This window comes from Gadus chalcogrammus, chromosome 23 (genome assembly GCF_026213295.1).
Source record: "Gadus chalcogrammus isolate NIFS_2021 chromosome 23, NIFS_Gcha_1.0, whole genome shotgun sequence".
NCBI classification, from domain to species: domain Eukaryota; kingdom Metazoa; phylum Chordata; class Actinopteri; order Gadiformes; family Gadidae; genus Gadus; species Gadus chalcogrammus.
In genome coordinates this window covers 11,574,899-11,597,459 of record NC_079434.1, presented here as the reverse complement: position 1 = coordinate 11,597,459, position 22,561 = coordinate 11,574,899, and the positions used below count along the sequence as shown (strand labels likewise).

The 22,561-nt window shown below is 46.8% G+C and overlaps 3 protein-coding genes across 6 annotated transcripts in view; 2 read left to right on the top strand and 1 right to left on the bottom strand.

Annotated features, from left to right (window-relative positions):
- ccny (cyclin Y) overlaps positions 1-6,044 on the top strand; it is a 35,532-nt gene extending 29,488 nt beyond the window's left edge. For 2 of the 4 annotated variants that reach the window (XM_056583898.1, XM_056583897.1), the window contains one exon: positions 117-6,044. In XM_056583898.1, coding sequence (XP_056439873.1) covers positions 117-233 — 117 coding nt within the window. In that variant the 3' untranslated portion in view covers positions 234-6,044. The remainder of the gene's footprint in view (positions 1-116) is intronic. The other 2 variants (XM_056583896.1, XM_056583895.1) reach the window with 1 other exon arrangement.
- Positions 6,045-6,208: 164 nt separating this feature from the next.
- On the top strand, positions 6,209-8,369 carry gjd4 (gap junction protein delta 4). Its single transcript, XM_056584827.1, has 3 exons — positions 6,209-6,592; positions 7,051-7,830; positions 7,930-8,369. The coding sequence occupies exons 1-3, from the start codon at positions 6,529-6,531 to the stop codon at positions 8,367-8,369; spliced, it is 1,284 nt and encodes a 427-aa protein (XP_056440802.1). The 5' UTR covers positions 6,209-6,528.
- A 9,476-nt stretch (positions 8,370-17,845) lies between these two features.
- fzd8a (frizzled class receptor 8a) lies at positions 17,846-21,016 on the bottom strand. Its single transcript, XM_056584429.1, has one exon. The coding sequence runs from the start codon at positions 20,593-20,595 to the stop codon at positions 18,823-18,825; it is 1,773 nt and encodes a 590-aa protein (XP_056440404.1). The 5' UTR covers positions 20,596-21,016; the 3' UTR covers positions 17,846-18,822.
- Between the last annotated feature and the right edge of the window lie 1,545 nt (positions 21,017-22,561).

Below are 22,561 nucleotides of genomic sequence, written 5' to 3'. Positions count from 1 at the left end.
GTTAACCATGCCTCCATTTGATCTACGCACTGCGCTGCATCAATACTGATGACCTGTCCCTCTATTGTGATGATATTCCATCGCTGTGTCTCCCTCTCTCTGCTCCGGCGCTCCAGGCCATCGCGAGGCTCTGCGACGACATGTACAAGGACATCAGGAAGAACGCCAAGAAGCGCTCGGTGAGCGCCGACAACCTGACAGTGGTGCGGTGGGCCCCCGCCATCCTCTCCTAACGCCGGCCGGCGAGACGTCACGGCGGCGGGAAGATCGGAGGGCCGGGGGGGGGGGGGAAGAAGCAGAGGGAGGAAGAAGCAGAGGGGGGAGCAGACTGCCCAGTCGGGACCCCCTTAAGTAGCAATACGATGCGTAGAAGGAGGGATGGGGGAGGGGGGCTGAAAGGACGGTGACCGCGAACTGCTTGTGGATCAGAGGTTTGCAGTCGGTCTCTCCGAGATAAAGAAACACACACACACAGACAGACACGCACACGCTCAAACACGACCCGCACGTGGCACTTTGCGTGCTGCTGCTATGGTCCCACCAGTAGCTGTACATACAAGGAGAGCCCACGGGTTGTCCGCAGTGGACCAACCAACTGAACTGGACTAAACTGGACAGTGGTGACATGAGCCGGTGAGTTGACCAGACAGCAGGAAAAGTAAAGAAAAAAAAAAAAAAATTGTGTGTTGAGTGAAAACGGCGACGGCTTCCAGAAACCCGATCTGCGAGACGCAGAGTTTGACCTTGTCTGCAGTCTCGTACATTCCCTCGAAATCTTGACTGAAGCATACAGTTCTCAAGGATGGGACGATGCCTATTACGAGTTTCTTTGTTTTTTTTTCCTTTTTGATTCCCTTCGTTGTTACTGGTAGTGTCCATTCCCGTCTGCGACCTGCTGGTCAAAGCTGATGTCGACGCGGACGCCAAACAGAAGTGCCATTTCCAAGTCGTAGAGTAGACCCCTTCCTGGGATCCACACCGTTACGTTCAGACTAATCTCCTCATCCCATTAAGGCGCATGCGCTCAGCGCTGTTACATTCACAGTCGTTGACACCCAAAGCACTACAACGCAGCGACGCTTCTGCAACATGAGCAAAGTGCAGTGGGTAGAGGCAGGGTCTTGGGCGAGTTCAGCCGGTGACCCCCGATGGGGAGGGGTCAAGAGCAGTTTGTGGGCACACAGCCAAGTCAGGCCAGAACCAGTTAGAAAGCCGTGTCCCCGTTTTGTGAGTTTAGTGCATGGACAGAATTGTGTGTGTGAGGCACAGCTTATGAAATGGAAAAAATGTCATGGAAATTACTTCCAAGATCTGTGTTCTGTCACTTTGAGGCTCAGCGTTTAAGATTGCCTTGTTCTTCATCCACTGCCATTGTCCAGCCTTTGGTGCCTGTAATTAATTAGTTAGCTAGCTTAGCACGTTGTTAACGTTTATTATTTTGTTATTACAATTCCATTTAGAAACAACCAACATTATATATAAAATTTTATTTCAGCCCAATTCTTTACTCTTGGATGATCTATTATTTTAAAGACTAAGCACAAATAAATCCTGAAATTAAGAACGCATAGCCACTAAATATAATTTAAACTTTTTATTACAATGTTTTTTTTGTATGGATAAAACCTGAGTGAATGACAGCATTACTGTACATTTGATTGAAGCACTGCTTACAACAGAAAAAGCATTGATTGTATAGATTTACCATTTGTCTCTACAGTGTAGTTACAATACCAATGTGCAATCTACAGACTATGGTTTACTGTAAAAAGAAAAAAGAAAACCTGTATCGATCCAATATGTACTGTAATTGTGAATGAAAGGTATGTTTGACTTCATGTGACAAATCCAGAGAAGCAAAGTGCTCAAAAGAAAATATGATCTAGATAGGAGACGCCACTAAAAGAGTTTATTTTGTCCTAATGTTTTTCTCTTGTTACATCAAACTTTTGCACTGCAAAATATCAGGTTTTAAAAACGAAAGCAAATATAAACTTAAATAGGTTTTATTAGTAATATATATTGTATGTTGACATTTCAAGCTTGTTTTAAGATAAATGTTTTCTTCCAATTGAGCGTGAGACAGGTTTCAAGAAAACTTGTGTTTGAAAAATAACAGTTTGAAACTTGTACTTGGTATGCTAAGGTGATTCATTTGAAAAAATCTTTTCTTAACAAGCTAGTTTTGTGAAATATATTATTTTGTCTTCAAATTTCTGGTAAAAAGCGATATATACCTTGACACATACGATGTAATGGCATTACAGGTTTTCAAAGCCAACCAATAAGTTGGAGTAATCAAAATTAATAGAATCTCCTTTTAATAGTACAACATTTAAAGTCTCTCATTGTTAATAAGGCTACTTCTCTACAGTTCTTCCTTGAGGTGAACCAAATGTTTCAATCCCATATTTTTTTCTTGATAATAGTGTTAGAGGGGCCATTTGATGTTCATGTTGTATCATTGTTGGTCAACGATCCTCAATTTATGCTAAATAGTACTTCAAAAATGTATATTTGCAAACAAATTGTTATTCAGTGGGACAAATTCTTGTAAAAGAGATGTGACTTATCTCGTTTTCATGCTAACTCTAGAGCAGCCAATGATAAGAATGTGTTTTCTGACAGGGGACTCCTGTTCCTGATTCAGCCAAGTAATGGCAATATAATATCAAAGCAACGCAATTCTTGCAGAGGTTACGCCTGAGATGCTTTTTTATTAATTTACGACAGCTCAGCTGTTTATTGGTAGTTGATGAATCAAAAAATAATTATTTTTAAATAAGATCCTACCCTCAGCAGCTTAAACATACAATGCTTCCCCACTTGAGCATATTCAATTTGGTCTATGATGAACATGGGTATGTAAGAAGAGGTGTACCAAAGTATCACGTAACGAAGGACTGGGTTAAATCCAGCCCTCTTGCACATGAAGTATTTGAAAAACATAAATGGTGTAAACAACTTGAGAAGGAAAGCTAGTCTCCTGCATGGCGCATCGAGTGAGTGCAAATTAAGGAACAAAAGTGCAAAAGGATGTGTCTCATGAAAAGCCACAGTCAGTTGTGATTCAAATTGTGTTCAAAGCTGGTTACAGATTGTGTATCTTATTTATTGTATGTGTGTGCATACAGGTCTGTTCTGTGGTCTTTGGTTTTTGTTCTTTTGTGCACCCAGTGGAAAACTTTGAGTCCCAAGTTATAGACCATGGGGAACTCTTTGTTTCAAACTAACGGACAATGCCACGGCAAACTGAAGCTGAAGAGTTAGCCCAACAGCAGAGACTCTCGGGTCCTGTGGGCACGGAGTGTGTGTGTATCATAGCCTTGTGCCCTGAACTCTACCTCCGCACACAATTTTAATGGTTTTGTTCAAATGTTCCCTGTTTCACTTCCTCCCCCCGCCCCCAAGTGATTTTTCCTTTGTAAATTGTTGAAAGTTCAGTTGGATTTGCGCCATTTTTTTCTGTGCTAACAAAATGACTGCTGTAACCATGGTCTCTTTTACCGTTATACTTTCCTTCGAGTGAGGATTTTTCTTGTATTCTGTCATTATTGTTGCCATTGTAATCAAATTTGCCTTGTTTCTCCATGTAGCTCCCACCCCCCGTCCTCCACATCTCTTAGCCTCTTTCTCCCTCTTCCCATCTAATTTATAATTCAAACAACAGTTTTAACAAATTTTCCCCTCTATCTTCCTTTTTCTGGTGCAATGTTTAGAATACACCTTCGCACAAATTAAACTCCTAAAACCTTGCAATACAAGTATGTGCTTCTAATTGTGTGTGTGTGTGTGTGTGACTCAAAAAAGTGTGCCGCTGAACCGTACCTGACTATGATTATCTGTTCCCTCGTGTGGAAACGTTGTGAGATTTAACGCCTTTTAATGCAACGCCCTCAGATTCTCTCTCTTCCAAGCTCTGTGGCTGCCATCTTCAGCGAATCGCTTTACAAAGGTCAAGTCTCTGCGTTACCATGGATCCCGCCCGGCTTTCGTTGCTACATTCAGGGCTCATTATGGGATGCATGAAGAAACTCAAAGCAACATTGGCACTCTTTGTAGTGTGACTTTTTAAGGAGAGGGAGCTGTCTCTGGCGACACTGGCCTTTACGGGATAAGAACTAATTATGTTTACTCTAGAAACGTCTGTTTATTTTGTTTGTTTTTTTAGCTTTTTTATTCCAGCTAGTTTAATATACAACACATCAAGTGTTTAAAAATATGGATACCATGGCCATTTGCCAACCATTCTTCATTTCAATGTTGGTCATTCTGTATATTTTATTCGTCCTCAGAGAATATTCCACTGACAACATAGGTGTACTCTTATCAGCAAATCCTTTTGTAGTCGCCAGGCATGTTTCTTTGTTGTTTGAACAAAGACATGCCAAAATCACCATTTTAGGTTTCTATTAATTATTGCAGCAGTGTTAATTATTGAATTGGTATGATTTTGTTTGAATTCCCTTATACAGATGAACGTTTTTTTAGCCAGGATGAATGATTGCATGTATAGTTGTACAATGGAAGCAATAGTTTTAAGTTATGTATTTGCAATTCAATTATAACATATGGTCATCAACCTCTAGCCATTAATAAAACAAATCCAATCTTTAAAGGCAACGATAATAACTTGTCAAAGGCATTCAATGCCCAGCTCTGGTGTAGATCTTGATCTAACTACATAGGCCTATTTACTAAAGAGCACTCCTGCTGTCGGTGAAACGGCCTGCATTTCATGTCCAGACCATCACGATGCTAAACCCATAAAGGAGCTCATAAAACCTACCATCATAAATTACTGCTAATGGGATGACATAGCGCCTGCTACTAACAAGATCCCAAATCCAACTCTAAACATAGCGACTACATTCAGCAACTCGTCCTAATGTTTAACCTGTATCCAAGATGTTAAGTTTAGAAACTTCTAAACATTTAAAGTAATGAACGCAGCTGTGGTGGCTTCATATATGTATATGCTCATCTATTTTTCTCTCAGACGAGCGAAAAATATATTTTGTTGTGGGCAGATATTTTTTGCCAGCTGTGGTGGCTAAGAGCGACCGGTGCTAATCTCCAATCCTCGCGGACATCATGGGACCGAACCAGGGATCACTCTCTTTAAGGACCTGCTGGGGATAACCTGGCCCAGCGGGGGATGTGTAGGAAGGGCCGCAAGCCACAGAGCTACACTGAGCTTTAGTAGGGGATACGCCGCAACCTTTCGCAGTGTCAGTAATGATATTAAAATGACACTGATCGTTTATTGTATTTGTAGTTAAATCTTGGACGTTTATTCAATTAGCCATCCACATGTCCTGCTTCTCCAAGTAATATCAAAAAGACTAACAACTCCTGACAAATTTAGGCATGACAAAAAATGCAACGTTCTGGTATGAATCAATGTTCTAGTTGACCTACAGTTCAATACATGTAATAGCATGTAATATAGTGACGTATTTGTCTTTGGCCTATTTTAATGTGTCTGTTTAATGGGTTTGGCAGTATTTTATGAGACACCTGATCTTCGGCTGTGGTTCCAGAGCCTCCTCTGGCCTCTAGGCGTATGAGAAGACCACGGCAGTGACATTCAAAGATATGGTTGTTTAGCCATAGAAATACTAGCTATTTAGAAAACAAAAAACAAGAGAAAGTTGACAAAAACATCCAGATTTAATCCCATATTGCTACAACTGACCTTGTGCGATCCGAAATCTTATACCGCCATCAACACAAGGCCATTGTTGCCGCACACAAAAAAGATCATTCATATCAAGACACAAACTAAACCAGTAGGTGGTGGGAAGAAGAGTCTCGATTTGGCCCTTTTGGAAAACACACGTAACCATTGTGCCCGGGCGGCCATTACAATAATTTGCCATGAGTAATACAAGAGGCTCACATTTCTCATGTAAGGAGAGGCTTGTTATTCTACCCCAAGGCCCACCCCACCAGCACCACCGCCAAAGGCCCAAAAATATCTCTGCAATGCCAGTGTAACGACATGCCTCTGGAAGCATGGTAAGAATAGACCCACAATGGGGCTCGCTTTCCCACCTCGCGTCTTCTGTTGTCTAAGGACGGAACAGTTGTCCGTCGCCCCCCTCACCCCTGCCGCAGGAAGACAGAAAGGGGGCCGGGGTTGTGTGAAGTTGGGACGGGGCGGGGGGGGGGGGGGGGGCTGGATCTGTAAGACCGAAGACTCGTCACGATGAGGAAGGGGGTGTTCTTTCAGTAACACAAGGAGGCTCGGATGCAGCCTGGACTCTATCCCCTGGGATCAATCTTCAGTTCGGTCTTCGACACCAGTTGGTCGGTTGCAGTCGTGGAGGTGGAGATGACTGCGTGTGTGTGTGTTAGATGGATTTTTGTTTAGACTACCAGGAGTCCTAGAGAGTGTAGAGGCCACCGTAGTGTTGCTGCCGAGGAGTAGGAGGAGGCCGTCTTGTCGGGGAGCAGGGCTGCCAATCCAAGAGGAGAAGGAGGTTTGGGGGTGATCTTGGTGTTGGGTGATTGGTGGTGGCAGACATGAGTGGAGCCAGTGCCTGTGAAGTCATCTTCATCTCGGTCAGCCATAGCACCACACTGATGGGTGAGTGCAGCGGATGGGGCATTGTACGCCGATGTTGAGATTAGAGTTGAAATGATGGCTTAACGACATCCATGCTGCCGCTAAAAGTTCTGCTCAGTGACTGCTGTCTTTTCGGATAGGGACGGGTTTGGGATATTATCACATTATCTTATTCTGAACTTCGTTTAACAGCTTTTCTGTTGACCCCCTCCCTTCCAAAGATCAATAACTATTATTAACAGACATTGGAAAAATGGTTTTATCTGTAGCAGATCAATCCACATCATCATTTGAATGTAATTTTAACTAAACCAAACTCTTTTTTTTTTTTTTAACCATACATTGGCGTAATATTGTCATTAACACAAAGACACTTCCATATGACATTCATTGAACTATGCTCCGTTCTTCTTCATCTGAATGCGTGTTTACTCTCCGTTCACTGCCCTCCTGTACCCACCCTGGTTGCCTGCTCCCAGGGAAGGTGTGGCTGGTCATCATGGTGTTCCTCCGGGTCCTCGTCCTGCTGCTGGCCGGCTACCCGCTCTACCAGGACGAGCAGGAGCGCTTCGTGTGCAACACCATCCAGCCGGGCTGCGCCAACGTCTGCTACGACCTCTTCGCCCCCGTCTCCCTCTTCCGCTTCTGGCTGGTGCAGCTGGTGTCCGTCTCCCTGCCCTACCTCGTCTTCGTAGTCTACGTGGTCCACCGGGTCCTGTGCGGGCTGACCGCCGGCTCTGCCCTTCCTCCTCCTCCCTCTGCACCTCCTCTTCCTCCGGCACAGGACGTCGGGAGGGCTGGGAAGGACCCGCCCGGGACGCCATCGGCGGCGGCGGCGGCGGCCCTGCGTGCCGAGCTCGGCCCCGGGCGGCGGTGCTTCGCGGGCGCCTACCTCCTGCAGCTGGTCTTCCGCATCCTGTTAGAGGTGGGCTTCGGCGCCGCCCACTACTACCTGTTTGGCTTCCACATCCCCAGCCGCTTCCTGTGCCAGCAGGCGCCGTGCACCACCCAGGTGGACTGCTACATCTCGCGGCCCACCGAGAAGAGCGTGATGCTGTGCCTCATGCTGGGCGCCGGCGCGCTCTCCCTGGGGCTCAACGCGCTGGACGTGGTGTGCGCCGTCAAGCGCTCGGTGAGGCAGAGCGCGAGGAAGAGGCGGCGGCGGCGGAGGGCGCGTGTGGAGAAGCTGTACGAGGAAGAGCGCTATTACCTCATCAACGGTGGGAGCCACAGCGGCAGTGGCGGCGGTGGCGGCGGTGGTGGCGGGGGCGGTGGGGGTGACGGTAGGGGGGAGGAGGAGGACGGCGGCCACGAGGTCGGTTCACTGGTGCACCACGAGGCGGCGTCGACGGGAGGAGCGTCCCGCCCCGGAAGCTTCCGGAAGCGGGGGCCAAGCAAGGCCTCGAGCGTCTGCGGCCCCGTCCCCGACCACTGCTCGGTACGGGGCTCCCTGGTGGCCCTCAGCCCGGGGGCCCCCCGCGGCCTAAATACCAACAACGGCAACAACGGCTACGGGCAGGCCCAGCGGGAGGAGGCGGCGCCCCACGGCAGCGACGTGGCCCCCGGACCCCCCTCCGAGCCCCCCGCCACGCCCCGGTCCATCCGCGTCAACAAGCAGGGCCGCCTCAAGCCCCCTCCCCCGCCGCGGCGGGACTCCGCCGCGCCGCCGCTGGGGTCGTTCGGGGTCGTCTCCAAGGCGACAGCGGACGGCGGCAGCAGAAGGGGCGGTCAGTACACTCAGGTGGAGCTTGGCGGTTGCCAGGACGACGGCCAGGCGGAGAGGTCGGAATGGGTGTGAGCCTGATGCTTCGCCACTTCCTGGTTGAGGAGCGATCAGATTGAGAGAGAGAGAGAGAGAGAGAGAGAGAGAGAGAGAGAGAGAGAGAAGAAGAAGGGGAGAGGCAGGATGTACAGGGCTTGGGGGCTTCAGGCTGTGGGGGCCGCTGTAACGTTACCATGGGGACATCGGTCTGAAGAGGGCGGCAGGCGGCCCACGCTGGAGGAACTTCAGAGTGGACACGTTGGTGGCGTGAGGATCCCAGCGCAACCAGGATGAGAAGGAGGGAAATGAGTTGCAGGGAGAGAGCGAGGGGCGGTAAAAAAAGAAAGAAGAATGTTGGCACGGACACCTTGACCGAACTAGTCAGGACTTGTAGGACACACACACACACACACACACACACACACACACACACACACACACACACACACACTCTACCTTACGAACTCGTAAGGCCAGTGTGTCCTTGACCCGGGTCTAAAAGTGGACGGGCCGCCACCTGCTCTGGTCCTGTTGGTTCTGTCCCTCCACACCTCCCCAGCCCTGACCCGACGCGCATCCACAAGACCCCCCCCCCCCCCCCCCCCAAGACACACACGCACACACACACACACAAACACAGACACCCATGGAGACACATACACACACGCGGATGCATACATGCACATGCACATGCACAGACACACACACACACACACACACATGGACCCACGCACGCACACACACACACAAATGCACAGACACACACACAAATGCACAGACACACACACACACAAACACACACGTGTCACATGCACATCCACACAGACATTCCCACAAACATTCGCATAAACACGCAAGACGCTATTGCCTTTGAGCTTAGACCACTAGAGGTGATGGGGGGGGGGGGTCACCTACAATGTGTAAAGTGTCTGACCTCGGGCCCTTTGGGGGTCTCCCCTGTGCTCTGGAGTACAAACAGCCTCCTGCTGGTCAGTAGAGCTCAGCCTTGGGAACTGAGGTGCTTTCACTTCTGAGTTTCAACCGGGATTAAAACTGAATTATAAACCCTGACAGAAGTGACGGGCGTTTATGAATCGTAACCCCACCCCCCCTCTGCCTCCCACTTATGCTCTCTAACTCGTTCCACCCCAGACACACACCGAACACACACACACACACACACACACACACACACACACACACACACACACACACACACACACACACACACACACACACACACACACACACACACACACACACACACACACACTCACTCACAGGGGCTCACAAAGCAATTACGGCCCATGGCAGGGGTCTGTATTTATGGAGACGGCTTGTCACTCTATTTCAGGGTCCTGGTGGGGCTGCGAGTGCACACACACACACTGTGTGTGTTACAGTGGAAACACTGCACCCACAGCACGGTTCTATGACACACACACCGGTATGATGTCCGTCGGCCCGCCTGCCCCTCCCCTTTAAGTGCTCCGTGATTCACCCCAGTGCAGGTCTGTTGTTATCCCCAGCGTCTTGGGGATAAGCCAGTGTATGAGGGGGGAGACCTTCACCGATGGGTCTGTCTGTCTGTGCCAGTTGAGCTGTTTGCACCTCAACAGACACAGTGTGATAACACATGGACGTGGTATGCGGTGAAACCCTTCTGAGAGAAGCACCGTTTTGGTTTGGGAAAGAGTTTTGGTTTTGTGATACCCCTTTTTGTTTTTCATGTCTCTCAAGTTAAGTTGCATCTGCCTGCGGAGCAAGGCTAGCCTGTAATGCACTGAAAGACGTGCGTTTGTCTTTATTTCCATTTTTGTGTAACGTATTTGCACATATTATTATATTTTGGACACGTTATTCGGTTAGTGTCACTTTGTACATTTGATTTGATGGCCACATCATCGAAATTCCTGATTTGTTCTGTCAAACATCAAATCACCTTTCCTTTCGGTTTCACCAATCTACGCTCCTACATAGATCATTCATCTATGTAGGAGCATCATCTATGTCTTAGTGTCCCTGACATTGTCTGAGGAGGGGGCGTTCCTGCGAGCCAAGAGGAATATGGCTCATCGCTGTGGCTTGTAGCTTTGCAGTGATCCCATGTAAGTGTCTATAGCTCGTGATCTTGGGTTACGGTGAGCCCTCCAGCCAAGGTCAGTGCAGGGCAGAGACATGAGAGCCCATGTCGGCCTGCTTGTTCTTCGTATGTCAGATTGCATCATGGAAAAGTTGAGGCATCCTCCAGGTACACTGGGGGTACTTTCTTCGCGATAATATTTATTTTATTTCCTTCTAAATTTCTTAAACAATATGTTTCCATATAAACCGGTTATATGTCTCTTTAAATATAGTGCGGGAAATTCTGGGAAATCAGCCGGATTAAGCTAGATTTTGAAAGTAAGCCGCCCAATCATTTAATTCGGCCCCAATTAAATAAGGCTTATTATAGGCCTGCGACAAACATAAGCACCATATATTTATTTATTTTTATTCTTTCTTTTGTCCGATCATTATATTTTTTTCTTGCTGTCGTGATGTAAAGACAATATAAACAATCATGACAATTATTCTAAATTAAATGGCCTACCCTACCTTTAACGCAGTCATTGTATGAAAAAAGCATGTAGTATTTTACCTAGTTTAATTCATTAATTAATTAATTAATTATATCTCCATCTCAAAGTTATCTTATTTATTATTGAGCATTGCTGAGGCTTGCTTTATATTGTATCAGTGTTATACCAAAGGTAATGAGCTTTACATCTGACTGTACCTATTCTAGAGATAAACAATTATGGCTCACATATTTCTTGTAATAATTGACACACTAGGAAACATTGCAAGGCTTAGTTTTTTGGACTTAATTCCATTCTCAAGTCTATATAGCACTGTAATACTTTGAAGGGACATGCTGCCCTCTGGTGGCATACAATGTGAAATGCCTTTATGTAGCAACAACTGTCCAACACTTGAAGTTTGTCATTTAATGTCTTGTAGTTATGGTACCTGATCATTAAACGTTCACATAACATTGTGACTTAGCCACGTTTCTCCACAATTTATATATGTGAATGTCTTATCATAAAATATATTTTCTACAAAAGTGTGTCAGCCAAAGGCAGATAAAAAAGGAAGCTGTTTTAATCCCAATATATAATTACCCTGTTGATGATGGGAAAACAAAAGACCCCTTCAACCAATATCAGAGAACCCAAATGACCACAGCCCCTTGAGCTGAGGAATGGTTGCTTTTGTTTATTTATGTTGGGTCTGATAGAGAGAGGGACTGCAGTGAATTGTGTGTGTGTGTGTGTGTGTGTGTGTGTGTGTGTGTGTGTGTGTGTGTGTGTGTGTGTGTGTGTGTGTGTGTGTGTGTGTGTGTGTGTGTGTGTGTGTGTGTGTGTGTGTGTGTGTGTGCGTGCGTGAGAGCAAGACAGTAGTGTGTGTGTGTGTGTGTGTGCATGCACATCTGTGTGTGAGTTTGTGTGTGTCAGTGTGTGTGTGTGCTTGTGGGCTGGAGTGGGGGGCGGGGTCTCTGGATTGAAAGGGAACACTGAGCCGTCTGCGGGGGGGCACTGTTAGGCCTGCTGAACCGCTGCCATTGTTGCCGTGCCAACAGGGAAGCGGCCTTGTATGCTGATATCTCTGTTTGCCGCTGAATCTTCCACAAGGAGAGAACAACATGGATGGCCAGGGCCACAGCGACGCATCGGACACGTTCATTTGGTTTTATGCAGGCCTTATTATTTATGTATTTATGCTTTAATATTGTATCTGAAATTGACAGTTGTAGCCACTAGTTTTGATTATTTTGGTGGAAAAGATGCATGCTATTAAAATGAAGGACAATAATACAAAATGGGAACAATTGAGGCCAATTAACCTTAGGATCATGTTTTGGAACCATCGTTTTAGAAAGGGTGGAGGGCTGTGATCACACCTTGTTGTGTCTTTCAAAACCGGAACCCCCTTTTAATCTGGGGTTGACGCTATTTTTATTAAAGCATCACTAAGGACTGTATATATATATGTATATATATATATATATATATATATATAAATGTAAATATGTGTGTGATTTAAACCTCAATGTACCAACTAGCCTATCTGGTGAAAGATTTGATTGTCTAATATAGGCTGTACGACAATAAAGATAAAACAATTATTGTCTTTGCGTGAATGATTTGCTTGGAAGGAATCACATGCATTTCCCTTAATGCAGCTGAAGTAGGGTCTCTCATTTTATCTGGGTCACAAAGTAGCCCACCGAGATCAGAGGTCACCGACACGATTTGGGGATATTATGAGTAAATGTACTCGCCTGTCATGATCTTATTCAGAGTTAACGTGTTGTTCATTGGCGCACCGCCGTTGCATGATCTTGAGCACTCCTGCGTGATTCACACAGAGAATGTCTAATAAGAAGACGTAGATGGCCTCTGGTTCACAGCACAGCCCTGCTCTCATGGGTTTTCATCAGACAAATCATCATGAAAAAAGTCACGGAAATCTCGATAATTATTAACTGCCTATTTGGCATTCCAATAGGCCTAGTTATTACATCTAGCCTATATTTTTATAAACAGGTTAGGCAAGGCACATTTAATTATATAGCGGCCATTCATAGTGCTTTACAAAGGAAGAGGGACAATAAAGGGACAATCATTAAAAGAGAAAATTAAAAAATGACAAATGTAAAACAATAACTAAATAATAAATTACAAACTGAAGAATAACTAAGATGCAGATATACATTTATTATTAAAATCTGCATAAAAACGCCAATGCTTTGAGCCCTGATTCATAAGAATAAAGTGTTGAGGGAGACTCGAATGTTCTGGAAGTTTGTTCCAGGTCCGTGACGCTAAAAAAGTAATAGCCTACGCTTCAGGAGAAACTGACCATTCTTCATCGATCTCGTCTCGAGCTTCTCACAGCCAATCACAGAGTTTTTGGCTGTAGCCCTCCGTCTGTAACCCAGATTGTGTTATCTTTAGCTAGTTTGAAGAGGTTTCGATTTGTTTGGCTTTTGAATTCAGGTGAGCCCTTTCGTTGGAACTCCTCTTCGTATTTCATCGTGATTTATTTATTTTCTTCATCAAGGGAAATTTAATGGGGTGATATTATGCCACCAGGTGTGAGTATGATTAGCCATTACAAGCCGTTTGAATATCGGCCTTTTCCAGTGTTTTGGTGACATCGGAAGTAGGTGTGTCAGTCCACCCTGATGTATGGTGGATAGATAAGTAACATTAGCTACAGTCCACTGGGTAGGCTGGTAGACTCAGACTGATCTATCCAGCATACATGGTGGATACTCCCACCTGTGATGCCACTAAAACACAGGAAAAGGCCGATCTTCAAACGACTTGTAATGTCTAATCACATTAACACCTGGTGGCATAATATCAACAATTGAATTCAGTGATGATCAGTCCTTGAAATGTAACCAGTTTAGTTTAAGTATTTTAATTTGTTTCACTAGTTTCCTTCTCTATGATGTTAGAAATGTTTGTTAAAACGTCTGCCGTCTGACGAAACGCTGAAGTCTGGCTCGGCCAAACATAATAGCTTACATAGTCTCCAAACGGTATTAAAGGTAGAGTTGTAACTGAGTGTTTGATCATAGATCGAGTATCTTCTGGGTCGACGGATGATGATGACATAATTGAACGCCCTCTCCTGGAAGGTAAAGGCAACTTAACACCCAGCTGTTGGGACTATGAGTGTTCCTCAAAGTTTGTAAATCGAATTTGTCTGTGAATTTCAGGACTGACCGCGGGAGCCGTAGATGGACTAAAGACCAGGGTTCTACCATACTGAAGTTGTAAGGTAGGATACTAAAAAAACACGCCTTTTCGATTTCTTTCTTGGTCAATGAGAAAGTGTCCTGTTATATCTAGGGAATGTACAGGTATCTTGCCTGTGGGTTTACTTGTTCATCCGTTAAGAGACTGGGTGTTGTACCAACATAATTTAATGAGTGATGAGGTGTTCCAAGTTTTAACTGTAATGAGATGTATTTATCTCACACCTGAAAGTACATTTCTGCTTCTATTCAAAATCAGAAAGTCCCCAGACCGGCCTGGTACAGATGTTTCTGTTACCCCAAGTCAGGGATCATCAGTCGGTTAGAACGGTTCCTAATAAAACGTTTCTCCCAAGCATAACCACACAACTCTACAGTACAGAACATTAAACCAACACTAGGTTTATTATAAATGAAAAACAATATCAATACATTTTGGTGCAGGTGTACCCATCTTTCTGTTTTGATTTTTATTCTGAGTACTGGAATGAGCTTTTATACCTTCATTCTAAAAACCCTAGCTGGGAGCGCTGTTAAGTTTTCTGTTTTTCCCCACTGTAGTTTGGGGTTTTAATCCTCAAGGGCTTCGATGCTTCAGAGATATTGAATGACGGTTAACGCTTGTTGCTTCACAAACAAACATGGTGTACATTTTAATGGATTGTTTTGGCTCCAGGAAATGTGTTTGATATTGAATGTGAAGGTCTTTTAGACGTTTATGTGATGTACTCTTTTTGGAATGGCGCATGTGATGAAATTTTCAATTTGTTCTGCTCTTGAGTTTGAGGAGAACCGGCTTTCTAAAATTTCATTCACCCAGAGTTCACTCGATATGGTCTGCAGGGGTCAATGGCTTCTTCAGACACTGGTCACCAGGTCAGCCCGTGGGATTCTCAGAGATTGGTTGCGTTGAAGTCAGGCTCATTTCAGAATGCAGCAATACATTTGCAATATCTGCATTACAGGTTATAAACCCATCTGATTAAATGGATGGCTTTTGATTCATATAGGCCTATGATTTCTAATTTTGCTGAACTAGTCACCAGCCCAGAACGGCAATAGGTTGACTCCATGTCTAAAATGCATTGTTGAGATTTGTAAATTCAAAGGGGGAGATAATGTATTGACTAGAGTTACACGCACACTACACACTTTGTGCAGTTCAACCGACACAGCCCCTCCATGTTAAAAGATAAAATGCATACAAATGTATCTGGGCCTGAGGTAGGGATCAATTGCCTCATTAATAAGCATGACCTCTGGCCACTCGCCGGCAGATACGGAGGCCTCACCTGACCAAATCAAACGCCTCCTGCGTTAATATTTGATAGAAGCAAGCCGTGCATGATCACCCCTCCCGGTGGAGGAGTGGATGAGCAGGAGAGGCTCGGGCAAACGACTGACTGCTCTGGCTTATTGGGGGAGACAAGTCAATCAAGCCTCTCTCCCTTACACACCAAAACACTCCCCCCTACGTGCAATGACTAGATTACAGGGTCTGGGAGGGCGAGACGTCTTGTCTCGTCCCCTTTGACCGTCTGCTTGTGCTTGTTTGTCTGTGATCAGAGCGGTCGCTCATGATATTGGAGCAGGGGGTGGGGTACAGGGAGACTGTGTTGGGGGGGGGGGGGGGGGGTGGATGTGTAAAGTGATCACAGAATAGTTTGTATGGATGGTGTTAACTTCTCCAACCGCTGGAGTACCCCAGTTAGGTATGGTCAGTTTGGTTGTGTATTCTATGTATTCAAATCACATTTAGATTAATATATTAAATGACAATTGTTTTTTTTATTAGCACTTTGTTTGTGATGGGGTTGCTTAGAACATCAAAACAACAATCAGTTGGATATTCTTGTCTTTATGCATCAAAATATTTGCACCTTTTGAAGTGCAAATAAGACCCATTTGGGGATGTTAACTGTTGATCACTTTCCCTGTGGGTAGAATCTCTTTGACCTCCTCTTGAATACTTTCCTACTCAAAATACACAAAACAAGGTTGTTGACCTCTTATGAGAACGAATCTGTTCCAGGATAAGAACACGTCGTCAACAAGTCTGGACGTGACCTTTTATGTCAGACCATTCTGACCATGACCATGGAGGCATTGGAGCAGGGGCTAGTCATAGTAAGATTGTAGTTTTAATGCAGGTGCACTCTTCTAGTCTAGAGTAGTGAAGTATGTGACCAAAACGATTCAGAAATCCAGTTTCTGTGACTTACAGCTAGGGTAGATATGGTATATGATCACTGTCAAATTAATCATAAAGATTTGTGAGGATTAGATGGGTGAGTTATGGACACAGGTGTAATGTCTTACTTTGTCCACTAGATGGCGATGCAAATGTATCTTACTTCCATCAGGTGGTTGTCAGGCCTAGCTGGATCTGTTGACAGTTTGACAATAGCAAATCTCAACTTTTTCTAAAAACTAAGCTGTATTAACAAGGATACAATTTAGGGTAATGTATGCTGATAATCTGATTAGCTGGTCTAATTGTGAACCGAGCTGGGAATTCATTATTAAACATTTGATTAGGAAAACCTGGGAATAGGCCGAGGTAATGGCAGGGAGATGAAGTTTGAAGGGCAGAAAATAAATTCACAATTCACCACAACTACAGCCCCGAACAGAAAGACGAACCTGTCAACGGCTTAGAACTTTCAGACAAAAACGGTCCGAAATGCAGTCCCGATTCGGACCCAGTGACACTTTTGTACCTCCTTTTCTCATTCTCCTCTCATTCTCTTTCTTTCACCACGGCTCACCTTTCAAGCCGGCTACAGTGTGGTGGCGAGCAGACAGCAGTGGTAGTGTCCCTAACAGCTGGGCCGCGCTGAAAGAAGCCTTGTAAGAAGGTGTCATCTACTGTCTCGACCGCAAAAAAGGGAAAGAAAGGGAGAATGAAGCCATCACTACAGAGCAGCCGTGTCACCGATGACTGGGGGAGTTTCGGGGTCGAGGGGGGGTGGGGGGGAGGAAATCAAAGGGAAATGTCTACTCTGCAGTTACAGTCTATCATCTTATGCCAGCACATTGGGTTAATTGGGACCCAACTAAATACATTGTTGCAACGCCCCCCCTCCCCTCCCAAAAAAGGAGCAGAAGAAGGGGGAAAAAAAAGAAACAGGCTCACTAAGGGGGTCCTAAGATGTGAGATCATGTGCATAGACCACCTGTGGGGCTTTCATTGCCATTTCAATATCATTCATGTCACGGCCCCCACTGCACTCTGATACAGCCCAGAGGACCTGGAGAGAGACGGGGGAATGTTTCCTTTCTGTTCTAGACGACAATAAAACGTTAAAATACACAATCCATGCAGAGGTGCAGGGGGGCGCGGGGCTGTATGTGTATGGGGGTCAAACTGCCTGAGTACCCCCCCCCCCACACCCACCCCTTCCTCGGTACCTCTGCATGGATTGTGTAAAACCATGGCCCCTAAAATGCCCTCTTTTCAATTCCACAACGTCCATCAAAGCCTGTGTGCGGCGATTGCAAAATAGGCACCGTTAGGAGAGACAGAAACCTTGGCACATCACACGCCGAGACCCCCCCCCCCCCCCCCCCACCGCGAACGCCCCACTCCTCATATACGCCACCTTTTATTGTGAGCTGTTTAAAAAAAAAAAAGATCAAAGTTACCGCAGATGAAAAGGGTCTGTTCCCCTGCATTTATACTCCATTCACCGAACCCTCTTTTCTTTCCCTCTCTCTCTCTCTCCTCTCTTTTTTCTAAATTAAGAAAGAGGGCCTGGGCAGGCATGTGAAGAGGACTTTTAACAATTACCGAGATGCTCCAGCTAAACCCCTGCCTCTAATTACCGGTCTCTGATGGTTAAAAGGACTATTTTTCCCTTTCTTTTCATTTCACAGACAAGACTCTCAGAAAACAGTGTGTCACGTCCCCGTCCCCCCCTTGACACGCTGACATACATTGAACCCGCGCAACACGCTCGCGATGGAGACTCAGGCCTCCGGACTGGGCTACGACCCCATAGAGAAGAACAGGGTTCACACGAAAATTGAGATTTAGCATCATGTGTTTTTTATTTTCAAAATAAAAGTCATTTGTATTTCCCCCCCTTCCCCCGCCTCACAAAAAGACATCTACAGTATTTACAAATGTACAATAGCTTATAAAGTATTCTGTTATACACAAAATTTACACGTTTGTACAGAACCATTTGATATAAATACGAATACAAAAAAAGTAGGGTGCCCCATAGAAAAGGTGGGCACTTTTTTCTTTAAGGCTTAATTTAAACCAGCTAAGGTGATTGAATTATACAATGGAATAGCTCTGGCACTGTGTAGTAAGAATGGTTAAAAACGGCTCGACGCTCTTGCCACAAAGCAAGCTATTAAAAAATAAATCAAGTTTTTTGTCTCTTTGCCTCAAAAGGCATCTCAGAACAAGCAATGCCGACATGGCAGATAAGCTTCAGTCTGTAACACCCTTATACATATAAACAGGGAGAAATTATCCTGTGCTAATGCTGGGTACATTGTTTTCGACCAGTCCCCCCCCCCACACACACACAGCTTTCTTCCACATGGGCCCCCATCAACAGTTGATTACTATGCTAATTGTTAAGGCTTCGGGGGGTAGTGGTGGTGGCGGTGGTGGTGATGGGTTATCTCCCAAACAATTAGCGCTCCGCCGGGCCGGCCCTAGACCTGCTGGGACAGGGGCAGCTGCTTGGGACAGGACACGGAGCTGGCCGTGCCCGACCTCCAAGTCAGACCCGTGCTGACGTCACTGTACATGGAGCCGCCCGTGCCCTTGCTGCCCCAGCAGCAGCGCGTGCAGAAGGCCCTCCACGATTCCAGGGTCTTGCCGGACCATATCCACACGCCCGACGTGATGCCCACCAGGAGGCACATAAAGTACTTGAGCATGAACACGGCGTAGTCCGGCCGCCGGCGCGCCCGCTCCGACGAGCAAGTGCAGTTGTGGCTCACCTCCCAGCTCTGGCGGTTGTGTTGCTCATAAAAGTAGCAGGCAACGATTACTGTTGCGGGCACGGTGTACAGCACCGTGAACACGCCGATGCGGATCATCAGTTTCTCCAGCTTGTCAGTCTTGGTGCCCCCCTGCTTGATGACGCTGCGTATGCGGAACAGCGACACGAAGCCCGCCAGGAGGAACATGGTCCCGATGAACAGGTAGATGACGAGCGGCGCCAGCACGAAGCCCCGCAGGTTATCAAGGTTCTGGTTGCCCACGTAGCAGATGCCCGCCACCGAGTCCCCGTCCACCGAGCTGAGGGCCAGCACGGCGATGGACTTCATGCTGGGGATGAGCCAGGCGGCGAGGTGGAAGTACTGCGAGTAGCCGGCGATCGCCTCGTTACCCCACTTCATGCCCGCGGCCAGGAACCAGGTCAGGGACAAGATGACCCACCAGATGGAGCTGGCCATGCCGAAGAAGTAGACGAGGAGGAAGACCACCGTGCACAGCGCCGGCCCGGTGGTCTCGTAGTGGACGTGCTCTGCGTCGTAGTCCCGGTTGCACGCCACCTTCTCGTGGCCGGCGATGAGGCGCACGATGTAGCCAATGGAAACAAACATGTAGCAGGCGGACAGGAAGATGATGGGGCGCTCCGGGTACTTGAAGCGCTCCATGTCGATGAGGAACGTAGCCACCGTGGCGAACGTTGACACGAAGCACAGCACGGACCACAGCCCAATCCAGAAGGCGGTGAACGTCCGCTCGTCCGGCGTGAAGTAGGGGTTGTGGCAGGGCATCGCGCAGTTGGTGATCTGTCCCGTCTTCACTCGGTTGTAGAGCGGGTGGCGGTCTGTGTTTACCGGCACCATCGGCGGCAGGCAGTCGCACACCGGCTCGCATGGAGCCGCCGCCGCCGGCTTGTGTTTGCCGGGCGCGCTGGGGCGGTTGCGCCCCGGCTTACTGTTGTTGTTGTGATGGTTCGGGTTCAGCGACTTACTCGGGTGGTTGGTCGGCTTCGACAGCACGGGGGACACCGTGGTGGAGTCGGTGCGGTTGTAGTCCATGCACAGCGTGTCGGGGTTGCCTTGCACCGGGAGCAGGTCGCATTTCATCCGGTCCGGCCAGGGGAAGCCGTACTGCCTCATGAGGGGCGCGCAGCCTGCCCGCGCCCGCTCGCACACGCTCCGGCACGGGGGCAGGGGCTTCTTGTAGTCCTCCAGGCAAATAGGGGTGTACATGCTGCACAGGAAAAACTTTAGGTCAGGGGAACACTGGATCTCGACCAGGGGCCAGAATTGGTGCACCTCCAGTCCAGCCTCGTCCTGCGTGTCGTGGTTGAACTGGTTAGGCATGTAGGTGTAGTTGTACCCGACCCCCTTGCACAGGGGCACCGAGATCTCCTGGCAGGTGATCTCCTTGGCCGCGGTGCCGCTGGAGCGAGGCAGCAGAGCCAGGGAGAGCAGCAGGTAAATCCCCAACAGGTCGTACGCCATCCTCCCGCGCGTCGTATCCTCCACTCTCACGGCTGAATCCGTGCTGAATCCCACCGCGATCCAAATCGGTCAGTCACTCGCAGAGTCCGACTAGATGTATCGCAGCGAGCCCATCTCGCTGCACTCTTTGGCACGGAGTTGCAAGTAATTTGCAAGCCGTGTTTACTTTCAGCAGAGGTGCGGACAGGAGAAAATCGCCTTCAGGCGAGCAGTCAAGATGGCTGAGGGAAAAATTAACTGCGAATCCACCTTACAACCGGCTCGTCCTTTTGTATTCCCGTGCAACCGATCGCCTAGAAATCTGCATTTGTTTCACGATTTAAAACAAAAAAAGCAAACGTGGGCCTGTGCGTGGAGAATGCTTGCCTTCTTTCTTCCAAACACAGCGGCTACATTCGGTACGCGCGTCACCCTGTCTTGTTTCCCATACACATCGTGGCGAGTCAGACGCGGAGTTTCCTATTTATATGTCAGCCTCTGCGGGCACGCCCCCTTCCCGGCTCCTCCAATCACTGAGCAGCAGGGGCTGGACTTCGCAACAAAAATCTAGTTTACCCTGTTGTTTAACTAGTTGTATCATTGGATTTAAATGTTTTTTTTTCACATTATTATTAAAATAATAATGTGTTCGGCAAACGTCTACAATGTAGGGATGATATCGTTTCGGTGTCTATTCTATAACCGCAGGTGCCCACCAAGTATTTATGAAGGGGATACACCTACTAGGTTCTCCTGGGAGTTAATACAATTAAACTAATTTCCCTATAGCATATTATCTATTTAAGTGTTACTTTCAAATCGTGCGTGACGCAATTCCGCAGGAAGACTATTCTTTCTGTGTGAAGCATTTTTGCAAATTGGTTAATTTGCGCATGATAAGACTGCCCGTTGTGCTGTCTGTCCTCGTGAAACGCTGTTTTTATTCTTCAAATGAGGTGTTAATGTTTCGTTTAAGGCTTGCATGGGGCGCCGCGGGTGGCGTAATTGCGTCTGTGGCAAAACCCAAGCGCCGTCAAGGCAAACAGTGGCAGGGCCCAGTTAACTAACAGCGGATCAGTTGTTGGGAGGAAAGCATGCCCAGTGGGGCTCGCATATAAATAACCACAAAATTAAATGAATTGGTCTGTCCAACGACCAAACAAAAACAAAGAATTGTTGACCCCTTTTCAACGTGTTATGGTCTTTTAATCGAATATTTCCCTGCATACCTATAAGCCAATTATTATAATGTAATTACTCTCATGTTTGTTGTTGCTATCTCTGTTTACAGAATTGAATGGCCAATTTTACAAAAGCTGATCATTTCCTCAGCTGAGTGGGTGACATTCCAACCTGGCTGAAATGTAACCAAACCCTTAATAAAACGAGAAATCCGCCGGACTTCTATAATAGATATGAGTATGATAAGCAACATTTAGCCTAAGCATGCCCCACAAGATATTCGAGACACACAATTACCAAAGCACATCTGTTGTAAACTTGATATTAATTCCGCCAATGGTAGGATTATCTTTTTTTTGTGCTTGTTACACTGAAAGCCGAAAAGAGACTGACCTTGTCACACAAACACACACACACAACATGTGTGTTCACACACCCAGCGATGTCTTGCATGCCAGGAAATCCATGCAGATGTTTATTATTTTTTGTTACTTAGTATGATGTAAAAACATGTGTATTCCCAGAGGTTTCCCATGTTCCAGGCATAATGAGGCATTGTGGGGGTGTGTGTGTGTGGCTCTCAGGCTGAGAGCAGTGGCGATTCACTCCAGCGATATGAGAGAGAGAGAGAGAGAGAGAGAGAGAGAGAGAGAGAGAGAGAGAGAGAGAGAGAGAGAGAGAGAGAGAGAGAGAGAGAGAGAGAGAGAGAGAGAGAGAGAGAGAGAGAGAGAGAGAGAGAGAGAGAGAGAGAGAGAGAGAGAGAGAGCGCCACCCATTTACACTCCCAGTACAAGGGCTTGTTACG